The sequence below is a fragment of the Ctenocephalides felis genome, unplaced genomic scaffold, assembly GCF_003426905.1.
Source record: "Ctenocephalides felis isolate EL2017-DRISC unplaced genomic scaffold, ASM342690v1 CF-g0.4_SCAFFOLD_00845, whole genome shotgun sequence".
NCBI lineage: Eukaryota > Metazoa > Arthropoda > Insecta > Siphonaptera > Pulicidae > Ctenocephalides > Ctenocephalides felis.
In genome coordinates, this window is record NW_020536999.1 from 89,290,396 (window position 1) to 89,304,424 (window position 14,029).

Below are 14,029 nucleotides of genomic sequence, written 5' to 3' on the forward strand. Positions count from 1 at the left end.
TGACTCCAGTTGGAGACCCTGGAGTCTGATTAAAACTAGTACTCGTGACCCCACTTGAAGAGTTGCTCCTGATCATCTGTGGTTGATGTTGGTGCTGATGTTTGAGACTTGCTCTAGGAGACAGTTTGCAATCTTCAGAAGACACTTTTGGGTCCGTTGTCTTGGTTCTGAGACTCTGTGGTGTCAGTAGACGAAGGGTCGTTGGATGAGAGTCCACTTTGGCGAAGAGATTCGAGATAGGCTCCTATGCGGGCGCCTTTTGGGAGCGTGCCGTAACGGTTGATGGCTCGTTTTACGTTTTGGACCTCTAGAGCCGCAATCTGAACCACCTAGGAGAAGAAAAATTAGTATTTTTTATAAAAGTTATTACGTAGGAAAGGAAAAATTTAGGTTTTTTAAAAAAGTTATTACCTAGTAAAGGAAAAATTAGGTTTTTTTATAAATGTTATTGCTAAATTTATCCCCCCACTTACCTTTCCATGGTCCATGGTGTCTTTACTGGAATAAGATCCTTTCTTCGTACTTGCAGCATTTCGATTGTGCTGAGAACTTGTTCCATGGTTTGATCTCTTAAACGAGACATTAGAATTTCCTAAACCAGAATGCTGGTGCGGAGGTGGATATGAATGAGCTCCTGAGTCATCTGTATCAGGTGTCTGCTCTTGGAAATCACCTGGAAGAAATGACATATATATTAGATCAATATTAATAACTGTTTGTTTTAAAATTCAATTGAAGACAACAAGAATTTTATTATCAAACCATTATATTCCTGTAAAGTTTCCTCCTGCTGCGTCTGCTGGTTTCCTGCAACAGCATGTGCGTTATTGCTGCTTTCATTTGTGGTCATATCTGTTGCATAAGTTGAGTCCCGGAAGGAACTACACGAAGATAAAAGACTAAAAAAGAACAAAAACTTTTTATTTTGGAAACTAATTTAATAAATGTTTACTGGTTTTCAAGTTGAAGGTACCATTTATTTTAGGAACTAATTTATTAAATATTTACTAATTTTCAAGTTAAAGGTACCTTGTGCGTTTCGGCGGTGCAGGTGCCTGCTTTCCTTTCTTATTCGTAGGCCTTCGTAGCTGGACAATACCACCTGGTTTACTACCAGTGAACGTCGAGAGTTTGGTCATATTACCCATTTCTACAAAATGGTGAATTATAATATAAGAAATCGTATCAGAAAGAGGTAAGAAAAATATGGAACATTAAGTAGCAAAAAGATGATCAAATGTGGTGTACCTCAAGGAACTGCCAATATTCTATTTATTATATATAAACATTTTTTCTAAAAAACTAAACTGAGGAGTCGCAATGTATTGGAGACAAAATTAAGGACTTTTTGAAAAATTATATAACATGGTTAATAAAAAAACAAATTAATAATTAGGTGTAACTAGCATCTCGCCCTAAGTCAAGTTGCATGATCCAGTGCAGAAATACAACTTAATCAATTATTACTTATATAAACAATTTACTACAAAATTAAACATGCGCAGATGACATCGTGATAATATAACAAAAACAAAATTGAGAAGGTGAAAAAAATGATCAAATGTGGGGTACCTCACGGAACTGTTTCAGGACCAACATTAAATTTATTACTTATATGTATAAACAATTTTCTAAAAAATTAAACGTGTGCAGATGACACCGTGAGTAGTATAAGAAAAACAAAATTAAGGGGGTGGAAAAAATGATCAAATATGGGGTACCTCAAGGTACTGTTTCAGGGTCAACATTAAATTTATTACTTATATAAACAATTTTCTAAAAAATTAAACGTGTGCAGATGACACCGTGATAGTATAAAGAAGACAAAATTAAGGAGGTGTAAAAAAATGATCAAATGTGGGATACCTCAAGGAACTGTTTTGGGGCAATATTCTATTTATTATATATAAACAATTTACTAAAAAACTAAACTGAGGAGTGGCAATGTATTGAAGACAAAATTAAGGAGTTTTTGAAAAATTATATAACATGGTTAATAAAAAAAACAGATTAATAACTAGGTGTAACTGGCATCTTGCCCTACGTCAAGTTGCATGATCAAGTGCAGAAATACAACTTAATCAATTATTACTCATATAAACAATTTACTAATAAATTAAACGTGCGCAGATAACATCGTGATAATATAACGAAAGCAAAATTAAGGAGGTAAAAAAAAATATCAAATGTGGGGTACTTTAAGGAACTGTTTCAGGGCCAACATTAAATTTGTTACTTATATGAACAATTTACTAATAAATTAAACGTGCGCAGATAACATCGTGATAATATAACGAAAGCAAAATTAAGGAGGTAAAAAAAATGATCAAATGCGGGGTTCTTCAAGGAACTGTTTCAGGGCCAAAATTAAATTTATTACATATATAAACAATTTACTAAAAAATTAAACATGCGATGACACCGTGATATTATAACGAAGGCAAAATTAAAAAGGAGAAAAAAAATCAAATGCGGGGTACCTCAAGGAACTGTTTAAGGGCCAACATTAAATTTATTACTTATATAAACAATTTAATAAAAAATTGAATGTGCGCAGGTGACATCGTGATAATATAATGAAAGCAAAATTAAAGAGGTGAGAAAATGATCAAATGTGGGGTACCTCAAGGTACTGTTTCAGGGCCAACATTAAATTTATTACTTATATAAACAATTTACTAAAAAATTAAACATGCACAGATGACACCGTGATAATATAGCAAAAATAAAATTACAGAGGAAAAATAAATTATCAAATGTGGGGTTCTTCAAGGAACTGTTTCAGAGCCAACATTAAATTTATTACTTATATAAACAATTTTCTAAAAAATTAAACATGCAATGACACCGTGATAATATACCGAAGGAAAAATTAAAGAGGTATAAAAATTATCAAATGTGGGGTTCTTCAAGGAACTGTTTCAGGGCCAACATAAAATTTATTACTTATATGAACAATTTACTAAAAAACTAAACTAAAGAGGGACTATGTATTGAAGACAAAACTAAGGAGTTTAAAAAAAAATCATATAACATAGTTAAAAAAAAATTAATAACTAGATATAACCGGCAAGCCGTCCTGTGTCAAGTTGCACAATCAATTGCAGATCAATAAAAATTGAGAATTAACACAATTTCAAAAATAAAAGCAGTCATTATTAAATTTATTCTTATTAATAATTTATTATTACCTTGTTCATTGACCAAGCCATGAATATTACCAACGCTGCCTGCCAAAGACCTCTTTGACTCCCGGTTTAAATTTCCTCGTTCAACAGAAAGATTTGTGCCTTGAGGTTGAGTCGAACTGACATTATTCATTGCTGTACCTGAAAAATAATTGATAATTAACTAATTCAAGTGCATATGCAGGTGATATTATTTATAATTATTGTTTTTTTTTCTAATTACCCTGTAATTGTTTTTCAACTTCCTCAGTGACACTCGATTCCTGGAACATATGCTCAAGAGCATGATGGATGCCTTCAAAACTAGGTCTGTCGTGCGTGTTCCATTGCCAACAAGCTCGCATTAGTTCGTAGATCTTTGGAGGACATCCTGGGGGACATTCCATTCGGTAGCCCTAGAATAAAAATAGATAACAAACAGTAAAATTAACATAATTATATAAAGATAAATTAACATTCATCCTTACCTTTTCCAACATATGATAAACATCCGTCAAGTCGACCCCTGGATACGGCGACATTCCGTAAGTAGCAATTTCCCACAGGAGCACCCCGAAGGCCCACACATCACTTTTCGTAGAAAATTTATTATAAGCTAAGCCTTCGGGTGCTGTCCACTTTATGGGGAACTTGGCACCAGCATGTGCTGTGTATGTATCGTCTCTCATGAGACGAGCTAAACCAAAATCTGCTACTTTTACTAAATGGTTTTCGCCTACTAGACAATTGCGGGCCGCCAAATCCCTGAAAAAAGTAAATGATATGATACATAATTATCTTATATATATAAATGGAGCTTCATATTATGTTTGGTATACTAAAACTCGAAAACCGCTGAACCGATTTGGCCAGCTTTAGTCTTGAAATATTCATACTAATCCAGAGGTTGTGGGAAAGTTGAGAAATTATTTCAAAACCGCGTAGAAACTTTACATTTTTAATTGAATTCTTATACATAGAAATGGAAACCGATATTATGTTAGGCATGCTAAGGCTCTAAAACAGCTTTATGGATTTGTCAGTCTTAGTCTTGAAATATTCGTGCTAATCCAGAGGTTGTGGGAAAAGTGAGAAATTAATTCAAAACCGCGTAGACACTTTACATTTTTAATTTAAATTTTTTTGTAGAAGCGTAATTTATAGTGAAACAATGAATGGCGACTCATACGTCAAATATCAAATGATTTTTTGAAAGAAAATGTTCAATTAAAATTAATAAAATGTTTTAGATGAATATTAAGTATTTATAGTGACTAGTAATAAATATATATTTAACTTCCCGTAGTTTATATTTTTGTGAAAAAATGCAATGCTTCGCGATTTGCTAATTTTATGTTTTCTCGACGTTTCAAGTCATTCTAAATCGAATGAGACAAAATTAGAAAAAAGCATGTGTGTGTGTGAGTGCGTATTAGAGCCGATTTTTGACCTTTCGCCGACGTTTTCCCAAAAACAGCAAGACCGATTTCAAAAGAGAGAATATTTAAAAATGTTTAAATAGCAAGAATATCGAATATGGCGCACCTCAAGAGACAATTCCAGGACCTTATATATTTATTATATATACAATCTGCATTAAATTAACAGGTAGAGATATGTAGTGTATGCAGATGACACTGTGATAATATATTGGATATAAAATTAATGATGATATAAAAAATTTAGACCAAAAAAATATGAAATGTGGGGTACCACAAGGAACAGTTTTAACACCACTATTAATTTGATTATATATAAACAATTCAAATGAAACTTTGTATAATAATAGATTTTGTACCCTGAAATAACATATTAAAATATTATAGGCTTACGAAAAGCGGTTTAATTAAAAAAATCATAAAAGCTTATAATTTCGCCGCGCGCTTGAACGATTCCAATCAGAATCTGTGCCGAAGCATATATATATATACATTTAGTAGATAGCTACTGATTACAGTTGACATCCACACTTAAACATAATGCATATTTAGAGCACAAAATTAATGGAATAAAACGTGTCAAACAAATTAATATAATGTATATAATTACAAATACTATAAGTATGTTTAAAAGACATCAATTGGAAATCGTATTGTTTATTTTTTAGTAAGATTAATCACGTGAGGCTTTTAGGGGAAGGGGGAGCTTGGCAAAAAATCACGAAATATCACGTAGGGGAAGAAGGTGTCTAGTAAAATAACACGTGTATTTATTTTTTAACTGAATTTAAAAAAGAAACAAAAATTTTACGATTTTTTTGTAACTAAAAATACACGTGATGTTTGATAGGGGAGGGGGTGGGGTTATTTTGAATATCACCACATATCACCAAAGGGGTGGGAAGTCCAAAAATCCCTAAAAAATCAATCACATGATTAATGGACGCCCCCTAATAACTAAAATCTTATTTTAGAAAAATAAACACTTGAATATTTTATCTAAATAGCTGAATTTAAGACAAAATGCTACTCACTACTAGTTATTCCTCTATCTATTTATTATTACCTGTGGATGAAGCTCCTGCTCTCCAAGTAACTCATTCCACTAGCAATCTGTGTTGCAATATACATCAACACGACTGCATTAATTTGTTCCTTATTTCCATTTCGTAGATAATCGAGTAAGTTTCCTCGACTCATGAATTCGGTTATAATATAAAAAGGTGGTTCTCTGGTGCACACACCAATCAGTTGCACTAGATTTGGGTGCTTCATTTCTTTCATTATCGATGCTTCTTCTAAAAAGTCTTTTAGAGCCATCGTATCTTCTTTTAAAGTCTTCACAGCAACCTGGGAGAAGAAGAAAATAATTGTAAATAGAAAAAATTGTAAATTGTATACATGTAAATGCAAATATATATATTTAACTTACTGTCATTGTGTATCTTTTCCAAACAGCTTCATAAACATCCCCATACTGTCCTCCTCCAAGTTTATGTTTCATTACAATAGCTGTCCTATTAATCTCCCATTCATCAGGCTCAGGGCTCAATGGAAAAACTGTAGGTTTATCATGTTTAGGTGCAGGATACAACAATTGGGTTATGAGACCATCAGCCAAAACTGAATGATGATGCACCAGTTCTGCCAAAGTGTTGAATTTAGAATCGACGGTTACGTAGACTTTACAATCGGTGGGGTCTTCGTTGATTCTGTAATGGTACACTCTGCCTTCGTATCGAAGAGATATGGAACGTTGGCCTGGACTGCTTTCAGATTCACGAACCTGGGTAAAGAATAAATAGACTTTGTGAATAAATAGAAGAAAATTTATAGAAATATATAAAGCAGGACAAAAACATTAATAATAACCTAAAGAATAAACAAACAGAGTCCAACTTGCTACAATTATAAAGAAATGTATAAAAAATTGTACTTTTTGCAAGTGTTTAAAATTAGCAACAATTAACTACTCTTTTGAAACTGTAGATAAACTTGGCGCAAATAAAAATAGATCAATCATGGTAACAAAAAAAGTGTATTAAAAGGCAATTAAAAAGATAATTCAGGAGTCCTTGACCGAAAACGAAAAACTAGATAAATATTAATATGGATAACATAATCAATTACGAATACAGATCTAGAAAAACAAGTTTTACAAATTATTTTTCCAGTGTAGATTCTAGAAAAACAAGTTTTACAAATTATTTTTCTGGTGTAAGTAAAAAAATTGAGACTTGAAGGTACTTCGCTTAAAAATAATCCAAAAATGAGAAAATATTTAAAATTGTTTATAGCAAGAATATCAAATATGGCGTAACTCAAGGGATAATTCCAAGACCTTTATATTTATTATATATAATTTTTTTTATTAAATTAACAAGTAGAGATATATAGTGTGCGCAGTTGAAACAGGCAAGATAGAATATTTAAAATTGTTTAAATAGCGGGAATATAGATAAGAAAGTATGAATAAATGGCAACGTTGGTGCTTAAACGATTAAAGTACGTGTACTATCTATATCTAGAGAAACTGTGCTTTAAAACAAACGCTGAATTTGAAACACACTAGCACCATCTGTGATATGCTAAAAACACTCATACATCTTGAGATGATTACAAATAAACAAGTTATCAAATTAATTAACTAACTAAAAACGTTGATTAGATATTGAAATAAAAGAAGAAAAAAATAATTATTATAAAATATTACAAAGATGTCATAAATTTGTAAATGACTAACCCTCTTGAATGCAACAATAATTCAACCTTCTGGAATTAAAAATAAAGAACTTGAATTAAAACCACTTAAATGTTTTGAACAACTTTCTGAATAAAGTCATGAAAAGATCATGATTTAATTTGATATAGAAGTAACAATAACTTTGATATCATGACTTCAGGACATGTTGTTTGTATCACAATGCTTTAAATGAGATATGGTATCTTAAAAATGTCTTTTTTACACGGGTATATTTTTATCACAAATAAAAATAAAACAATATTACAAGAGATGATGAACAAAGCAACCATAAATATAATTGTACATAAGATGTAGATCATCTCACTCCAAAACCCAAAAAGGGCAAGGGGATTTGTCCGGATAAACTAAAATCAATCACAGATTTAACTAAATTCAAAATTAAAGTAAATATAAATATTAGAGATAAATAAACTAATGTTATTTTTATGTAGAAAAATATTATTGTTATCAGTATAACAATGGTTAAATACATCAGAAAAGCAACTCCTATAAACCAATTGCAAAAATATCAACTACTATGATCTCTTACACCAGACTATGTGTCTAACACTATGCACATACATTTTAGCAAATAAAACAAATAATAACTAAAGTAAATTCTTTTCCATATCTATTTACCAGAAAGCTTCCATTGATTCCACTGCTAAGCAAATATTCAGCAGCATTCCTAGCAATGGGTCCATGGTACCACGAGTGTTTCTCTAAAGAATTCACAGGTGTCACATAATTACTCGGGACCCATCCAACTAATCCAGCACTCGAGTGAGCCTCACACCATTCGCCTGATTTGTTATAACTCAGTATACGGACTTGCTCCCCTAGAAAAAGAAAAAGGTAAATGATATACATAATGCACTTAGTAGCAAAATATTATTTATTGTGAAAAATATATTTATTCTATTATCACCTTTCTTTAAACTCAATTGATTCTCTCCACCAGCTTGAAAATCATATAAAGCTACAAAGAGTTGTGGATCATCCTCTTCGACTTGTGCCAGCAGATTTTCCTTGGAGGTCCATCGAATGTTTGCTGTATCGAGTGTATTCGAATTAGAATTGTTGCTACATGTGTTCGAAGCAGAGACTGCTGTTGTGCTATTCAGAGGAGCCATCATCAGGGGAGGGGTACCTGAGGAGACAAAAAAGAAGAATAAATATATTGGCCATTAGTGTGAATCAATTGGATAGATGACACTGTGATAGCAAGAGGTGAATAATTTCTATTATCCAGCAGGATTACAGTAGTGATTACAACATATAACTATTCATATTATCCTTTATCTTGCCTGGTGGTGCGACACCGTCCGCCCCAGCTCCTGCCCCGTTTTGCCCCTCGCTACCTCCAACGACCCCTGGTGAGCTGTTACTGTTGGCGCCTGCGGATACTCCAGTGCCCCCTGCAGATGTCGCTGAGGGGTCTCCGGATAATAAGTCTCCAGAAGTGGCGTCCGGAATGTGCGGCAGTGGACGGGATTGTAAAAGGGCTTCTGAAAAATAAAAAAATTGTGTGATTATATATTTGGGGTTATGAACTTCAAACAATAGGAAATTTGAGGTTATAAGACCTAAAGATTTTGACAAAAACAAACAAACATTCATTTAAGGGTCCATAATTTGGCTAATCTCGGTTAAGCTTGCTCTCTTATCTTACTACTTGCTTATCATAAGTCGAGATGATAGAAAAAAAACAAAACAGATGATTAAAGTAAGAGAAGAACCTACCTTAAATATATTATTATTATTATTATTGGAAAATATCGTTAATAATAATAAATACAAAATTATTTAAACATTTTAAATTGTTATATGGCAAACCAACTTATTTTGAAATGCTAAAAAACTACGAATATTTGAAAGTGCACACAAAATTTCTGGTAATAATGGAAAATAATTTAATTAAAATGGCTGTCCAACTAAAATGGCTGTCTAACAAAAGTGGCTGCCTAACAAAAATGGCTGCCTAACTAAAATGGCTGTTTAACTAAAATGGCCGTCTCACTAAATTGGCTGCCAAAAACGGACCCTATACCATCTTATCAATATGTTTTTTTGTTATTTAATGCAGATAAAAAATTGAGAAGCACAACTGTAACATCAAAATTCTTTCTTGAAGTATTTTATTTGTTTATTTAATTACTTTTCTTTCGTTTCGGTTTATTTTTCATGTATTTTATTATTACTTTATAATGATAAATATTATCATCATAATATATCGTTCATCATAAAAGAAACTATAACATAATATACATAATAAAAAGGGTCCGAAAATAACTAACTCAACAAAAATATTCGAAATGGCTAACAAAAAAGATGTTATATGAAAAAACAACTTTTTTTGAAATGATATATTTTAATGATGTATTTTACTTTATAATAATTATTATTATCATCATAATATATCGTTAATAATAAAAAAAACAATTTTTAATAACACAGTAGACACTAACTTCTTATCAATATTAATTATTTTATCTAATTTTAGCAATGCGGATAAAAGATTGAGCACCATATGGCGGCTTAACAAAGAACATTTGGTAAAGTACACAGTTTGTTTATTTAATTCATTTCCTTGTGTTTCAGTTTGTTATTTTAAGTGTATGTATGTTGGTGATAAAATTTGTTTTTCATGCATGTGCGTGTGTTGGTAATGAAATTTGTTTTTCTATGTATGTGTGTGTTGGTAATGAAATTTGTTTTTTTTATATGTGTATATGTTGGTAATAGAATTTATTTTTCTATGTGTGTATATATGTTGGTAATGGAATTTGATTTTTTTTATATGTGTATATGTTGGTAATAGATTTTGTTTTTCTATGTGTGCGTGAATGTTGGTAATGGAATTTGTTTTGTCATATGTGTGTATGTTGGTATTGGAATTTGTTTTTCGACGACATCCGTCATTCTTCCGGTAAAGTTGTCAACTGATTTCCGGTCGCCGAATAACGAAACAAAACGAAAGAAGGTCACGAAAGTACAATCGATATAAAAGGAAATCTAGAAATTGTGTTGTTAACTTCACAACGGAGAAGTTTATGTTTGCGCCAGAAAATTCGACTTGCTAATCTTATATTTTCTTGACGGTTCAAGTCATTATGAACGTTTTGAGACCAACAATTGTTCACGAAAGTACAATCGATATAGAAGGAAATCTAGAAATTGTGTTATTAACTTCACAACGTTTGCGCCAGAAAATCCGATTTGTTAATTTTATATTTTCTCGTCGTTTCAAGTCATTATGAACGGTTTGAGACCAATAATTGGAAAATATAGTTTGTAGGCCGAATTTTGACCCGTAAGAAATAGATATATAAATAAATAAATGAATAGAAGGTCACGTCCTACTTTTTCATTGAAAACTTTTGAATAAATGAAAGAAATGACATTTGATGCAAATTCAATTTTATCAAAACGTTGGATCACACGATGCTTTTTTGAATAGAGTCGTGATTTCAATTTTAACGTCAAAATATAAAGCAAGCATAGGATTCCAATTGAAAATAACCTATTTCGGGCACTGCGGAGCAAAATGGCAATAGAAAATCTTTCATATTTTTTAACCCTAAAAGTATAAAAAAGTTTACGGACCTCTGCCTTAGGATAATACTGCTCATTTTTATTTTATCATTATATTATATATAATGTTTGTGTGTGTATGCAGAGTTCAATTTTTCTCATGGGAAGTTTATTCGTCAGTAGAGTTTTATTTCTCTTTTCCAAATCTACAACCAAAATGCAGTTCTGACCATTCTTAAAGTGGTCTTTGTTTTCCCTCACAGTCCGTGTCTCTGATCCCTGTGGAGCATAATTTATTCTCCATTACAATTTGAAATTCCAACGGATCCACCAAGACAATAACTAATTAGTCGACAACAATTAAAACAATCGCCTCCATCGTTCATTATTATTATTATTATTAGTTTCTCTCTCGTCGAATGATTTCCTTTTCCGATGAACCATTTTCTTCTCTTCCGAACAACAATTACATTTGTTTAAAACACAATAACAAATTGTTTACAACAATAACAACAATTAACAAAGACATAGAAACGTATCATCATGAGAAGAGTATACTGAAATTTGATTCGAAAGAAAAAATTCTACGGACAAAGAAACTCAAATTAAAAAAAAAAAAAATTAGAAAAAAATAAATAGGAAATAAAATTATAACTTAAACAAACTTAATAGAATTGTACTGACGAGAAAAAAACCGTGAAAATCTAGGACAAAAAATCTAAATCCGGGACAAATATTGCATTTAGGAAAATCCGGGACACAAGGTGGAAATTCGGGTCAAGTATAGCTTTTAGAAAAACCCGGTACCAAAGGTGAAAATCCGGGACAAGTATTGATTTTATAAAAACTCGGGACACAAGTTAGAAATCTGGTACAAGTATTACTTCTCGAAAAACCCGGAACACAAGGTGGAAATCCGGGACAAGTATTGCTTTTAGAAAAACCCGGAACATAAGGTAGAAGTCCGGGACAAGTATTGCTTTAAGAAAAACTCGGGACACAAGGTGGAACCCGAGACAAGTATTGCTTTTAGAAAAACCCGGGACACACGGTGAAAATCCGAGACAAATATTGCCTTTAGAAAAACCCGAGACAAAATCCGGGACAAGAATTGCTTTTAGAAAAACCCGGAACACAAGTTGAAAATCGGGACAAGTATTGCTTTTAAAAAAACCCGGGACACAAGGTGAACTCCGAGACAAGTATTGCTTTTAGAAAACCCCGGGACACAAGGTGGAAATCCGGGACAAATATTGCTTTTGAAAAAACCTGGGACACAAGGTGGAAATCCGGAACAAGTATTGCTTTAGCAAAACCCGGACACAAGGTAAAAATCCAGGACAAGTATTGCTTTTAGAAAAACTCAGGACACAAGGTGAAAATCCGGGACAACTATTGCTTTTAGAAATCCCCGGGACACAAGGTGGAAATCCGGGAGAAGTATTGCTTTTAGAAAAACCTGGGGCATAAGGTAGAAATCCAGGACAAGTATTGCTTTTAGAAAAACCCGAAACGCAAGGTGAAAAATCGGGACGAATGGTCATCCCATTCAAAAAAAAAATCTCTACATAATTTAATTGAAATGCTTTCCTATTTGAAGAAAAGAATGAATTATCGCAAGATAATTTCTTATCTTGTGAATATTATTATTCGATAAAATAAACAATACGCAAATTGCTATCGAATATTTAATTATCGATTACCGATATCGTCAACAATGCGGAATAAACAATTTCTGATATTTTCCTTTTAGCAATTTCAATCAGTTACAAAACAATTGCGAAAATATTTTTGCGATAACTAAAACAAACAAAAAAATCGTATGATAATTCAATCCAATCAAAAATAAATTTCATGCAAAAGTTTGCGAATATTTATTATCACTTTAGGTTGTTCGACTTGAAAACTTAAGTTCGAAAAAGAAAGCTGCAAAATTTTATTTGAAATTTCCTTATTAATTTAGAAGAATGGCCATTTGTTTATCTCTAATAAAACATATTGCACTTTCTTCTTGCATTCTAAAACCTGCTGTTGACATTTCGAATGTCAAGTGAAGATCAGAAGATAGAGAAAGGAAGATGAGAAGAGATAAGGCGAACAATAGGAAGACAAGAAAGGAAGATAAGAAGAGATAGAGCACACAGTGAGTAGACAAGGAAAGGAAGCTGAGAAAGATAGAGCTACCAATGAGTAGACAAAGAAAGGAAGTTAAGGGGGGCGTACATTTAGGGGGAGGGGGGGTTTGACAAAAAATCACGAAATATCACGTGGGGGAGAGAGGGGTATAGTAAGATATCACGTGTATTTATCTTTTAACAGTTTTTTTTTTAAATCAAACATTTTCAAAAAAAATTATGTCATTCAAAAATTTTACAGTTTTTTCACATAACTAAATTTACACGTGATGTTTGGTGGGGGAGGGGGGTGGTAATTTTGATATCACCATGTATCACCAAGGGGGAGGTTCCAAAAATCCTTAAAAATCGCTCACGTTATTAATGGACGCCCCCTGAGAAGAGAGAGCAAACAATGAGTAGATAGGGAAGAAGATGAGAAGAGAAAATAGAGAAAGATCAAAAGAAGGAGAGGGGTAAGTCATAAAAGAAAGATAGAAACATGAAAAGACAAAGAAAGGAAGATGCAATGCAAAGAAAGGGCGATAATGATAGTAAGATGTAGAGAAGAGGAAGGGTAATAGGAGAGGATGAGAAGAAGATTTTATTTATTATTTTTTATTTTTGCTAGTTTTACAATCAGATTACAATATAATCTATAAGTTAAAAGTGATGGTATTGGAAATCACAAACAAGAAAAAAATAGAATAAAAGAAATTAAAGATAGATTAATAAAAATAATAGTATTAATAATGAAAACAATAATCAATAATAAAGACTAATTATAAATAAGTTGTTTAAAAATTTTCCTGTGCAAATCAGACAAAATTTGTTGTGGAGAGAAGAAGATGAGAGAGAAAATTAAAAGAAGATGAGAGCAAAATGAAAAAAATAATGCAAATGTCTTCGAAATGAAAAATTGACATTTCGAATGTCAAGTGAAGAGCAAAAGAAAAAGAGACAGGAAGATGAGAAGAGATAGAGCGAAAAATGAGTAGACAAGAAAAGAAGATGAGAAGAAAATAGAGCAAG

At 32.0% G+C, this 14,029-nt stretch overlaps 1 protein-coding gene across 1 annotated transcript; it reads right to left on the bottom strand.

Annotated features, from left to right (window-relative positions):
- Positions 1–52: 52 nt before the first annotated feature.
- Positions 53–8,485, bottom strand: LOC113371768 (tyrosine-protein kinase Abl-like). Its single transcript, XM_026612353.1, has 11 exons — positions 8,278–8,485; positions 7,989–8,188; positions 6,039–6,392; positions 5,673–5,956; positions 3,656–3,932; positions 3,412–3,583; positions 3,192–3,329; positions 1,030–1,150; positions 763–899; positions 474–673; positions 53–329 (listed from the first exon to the last, which is right to left on the bottom strand). Exons 1-11 carry the CDS (start codon positions 8,483–8,485, stop codon positions 135–137), a joined length of 2,286 nt encoding a protein of 761 aa, XP_026468138.1. The 3' UTR covers positions 53–134.
- Positions 8,486–14,029: the final 5,544 nt, after the last annotated feature.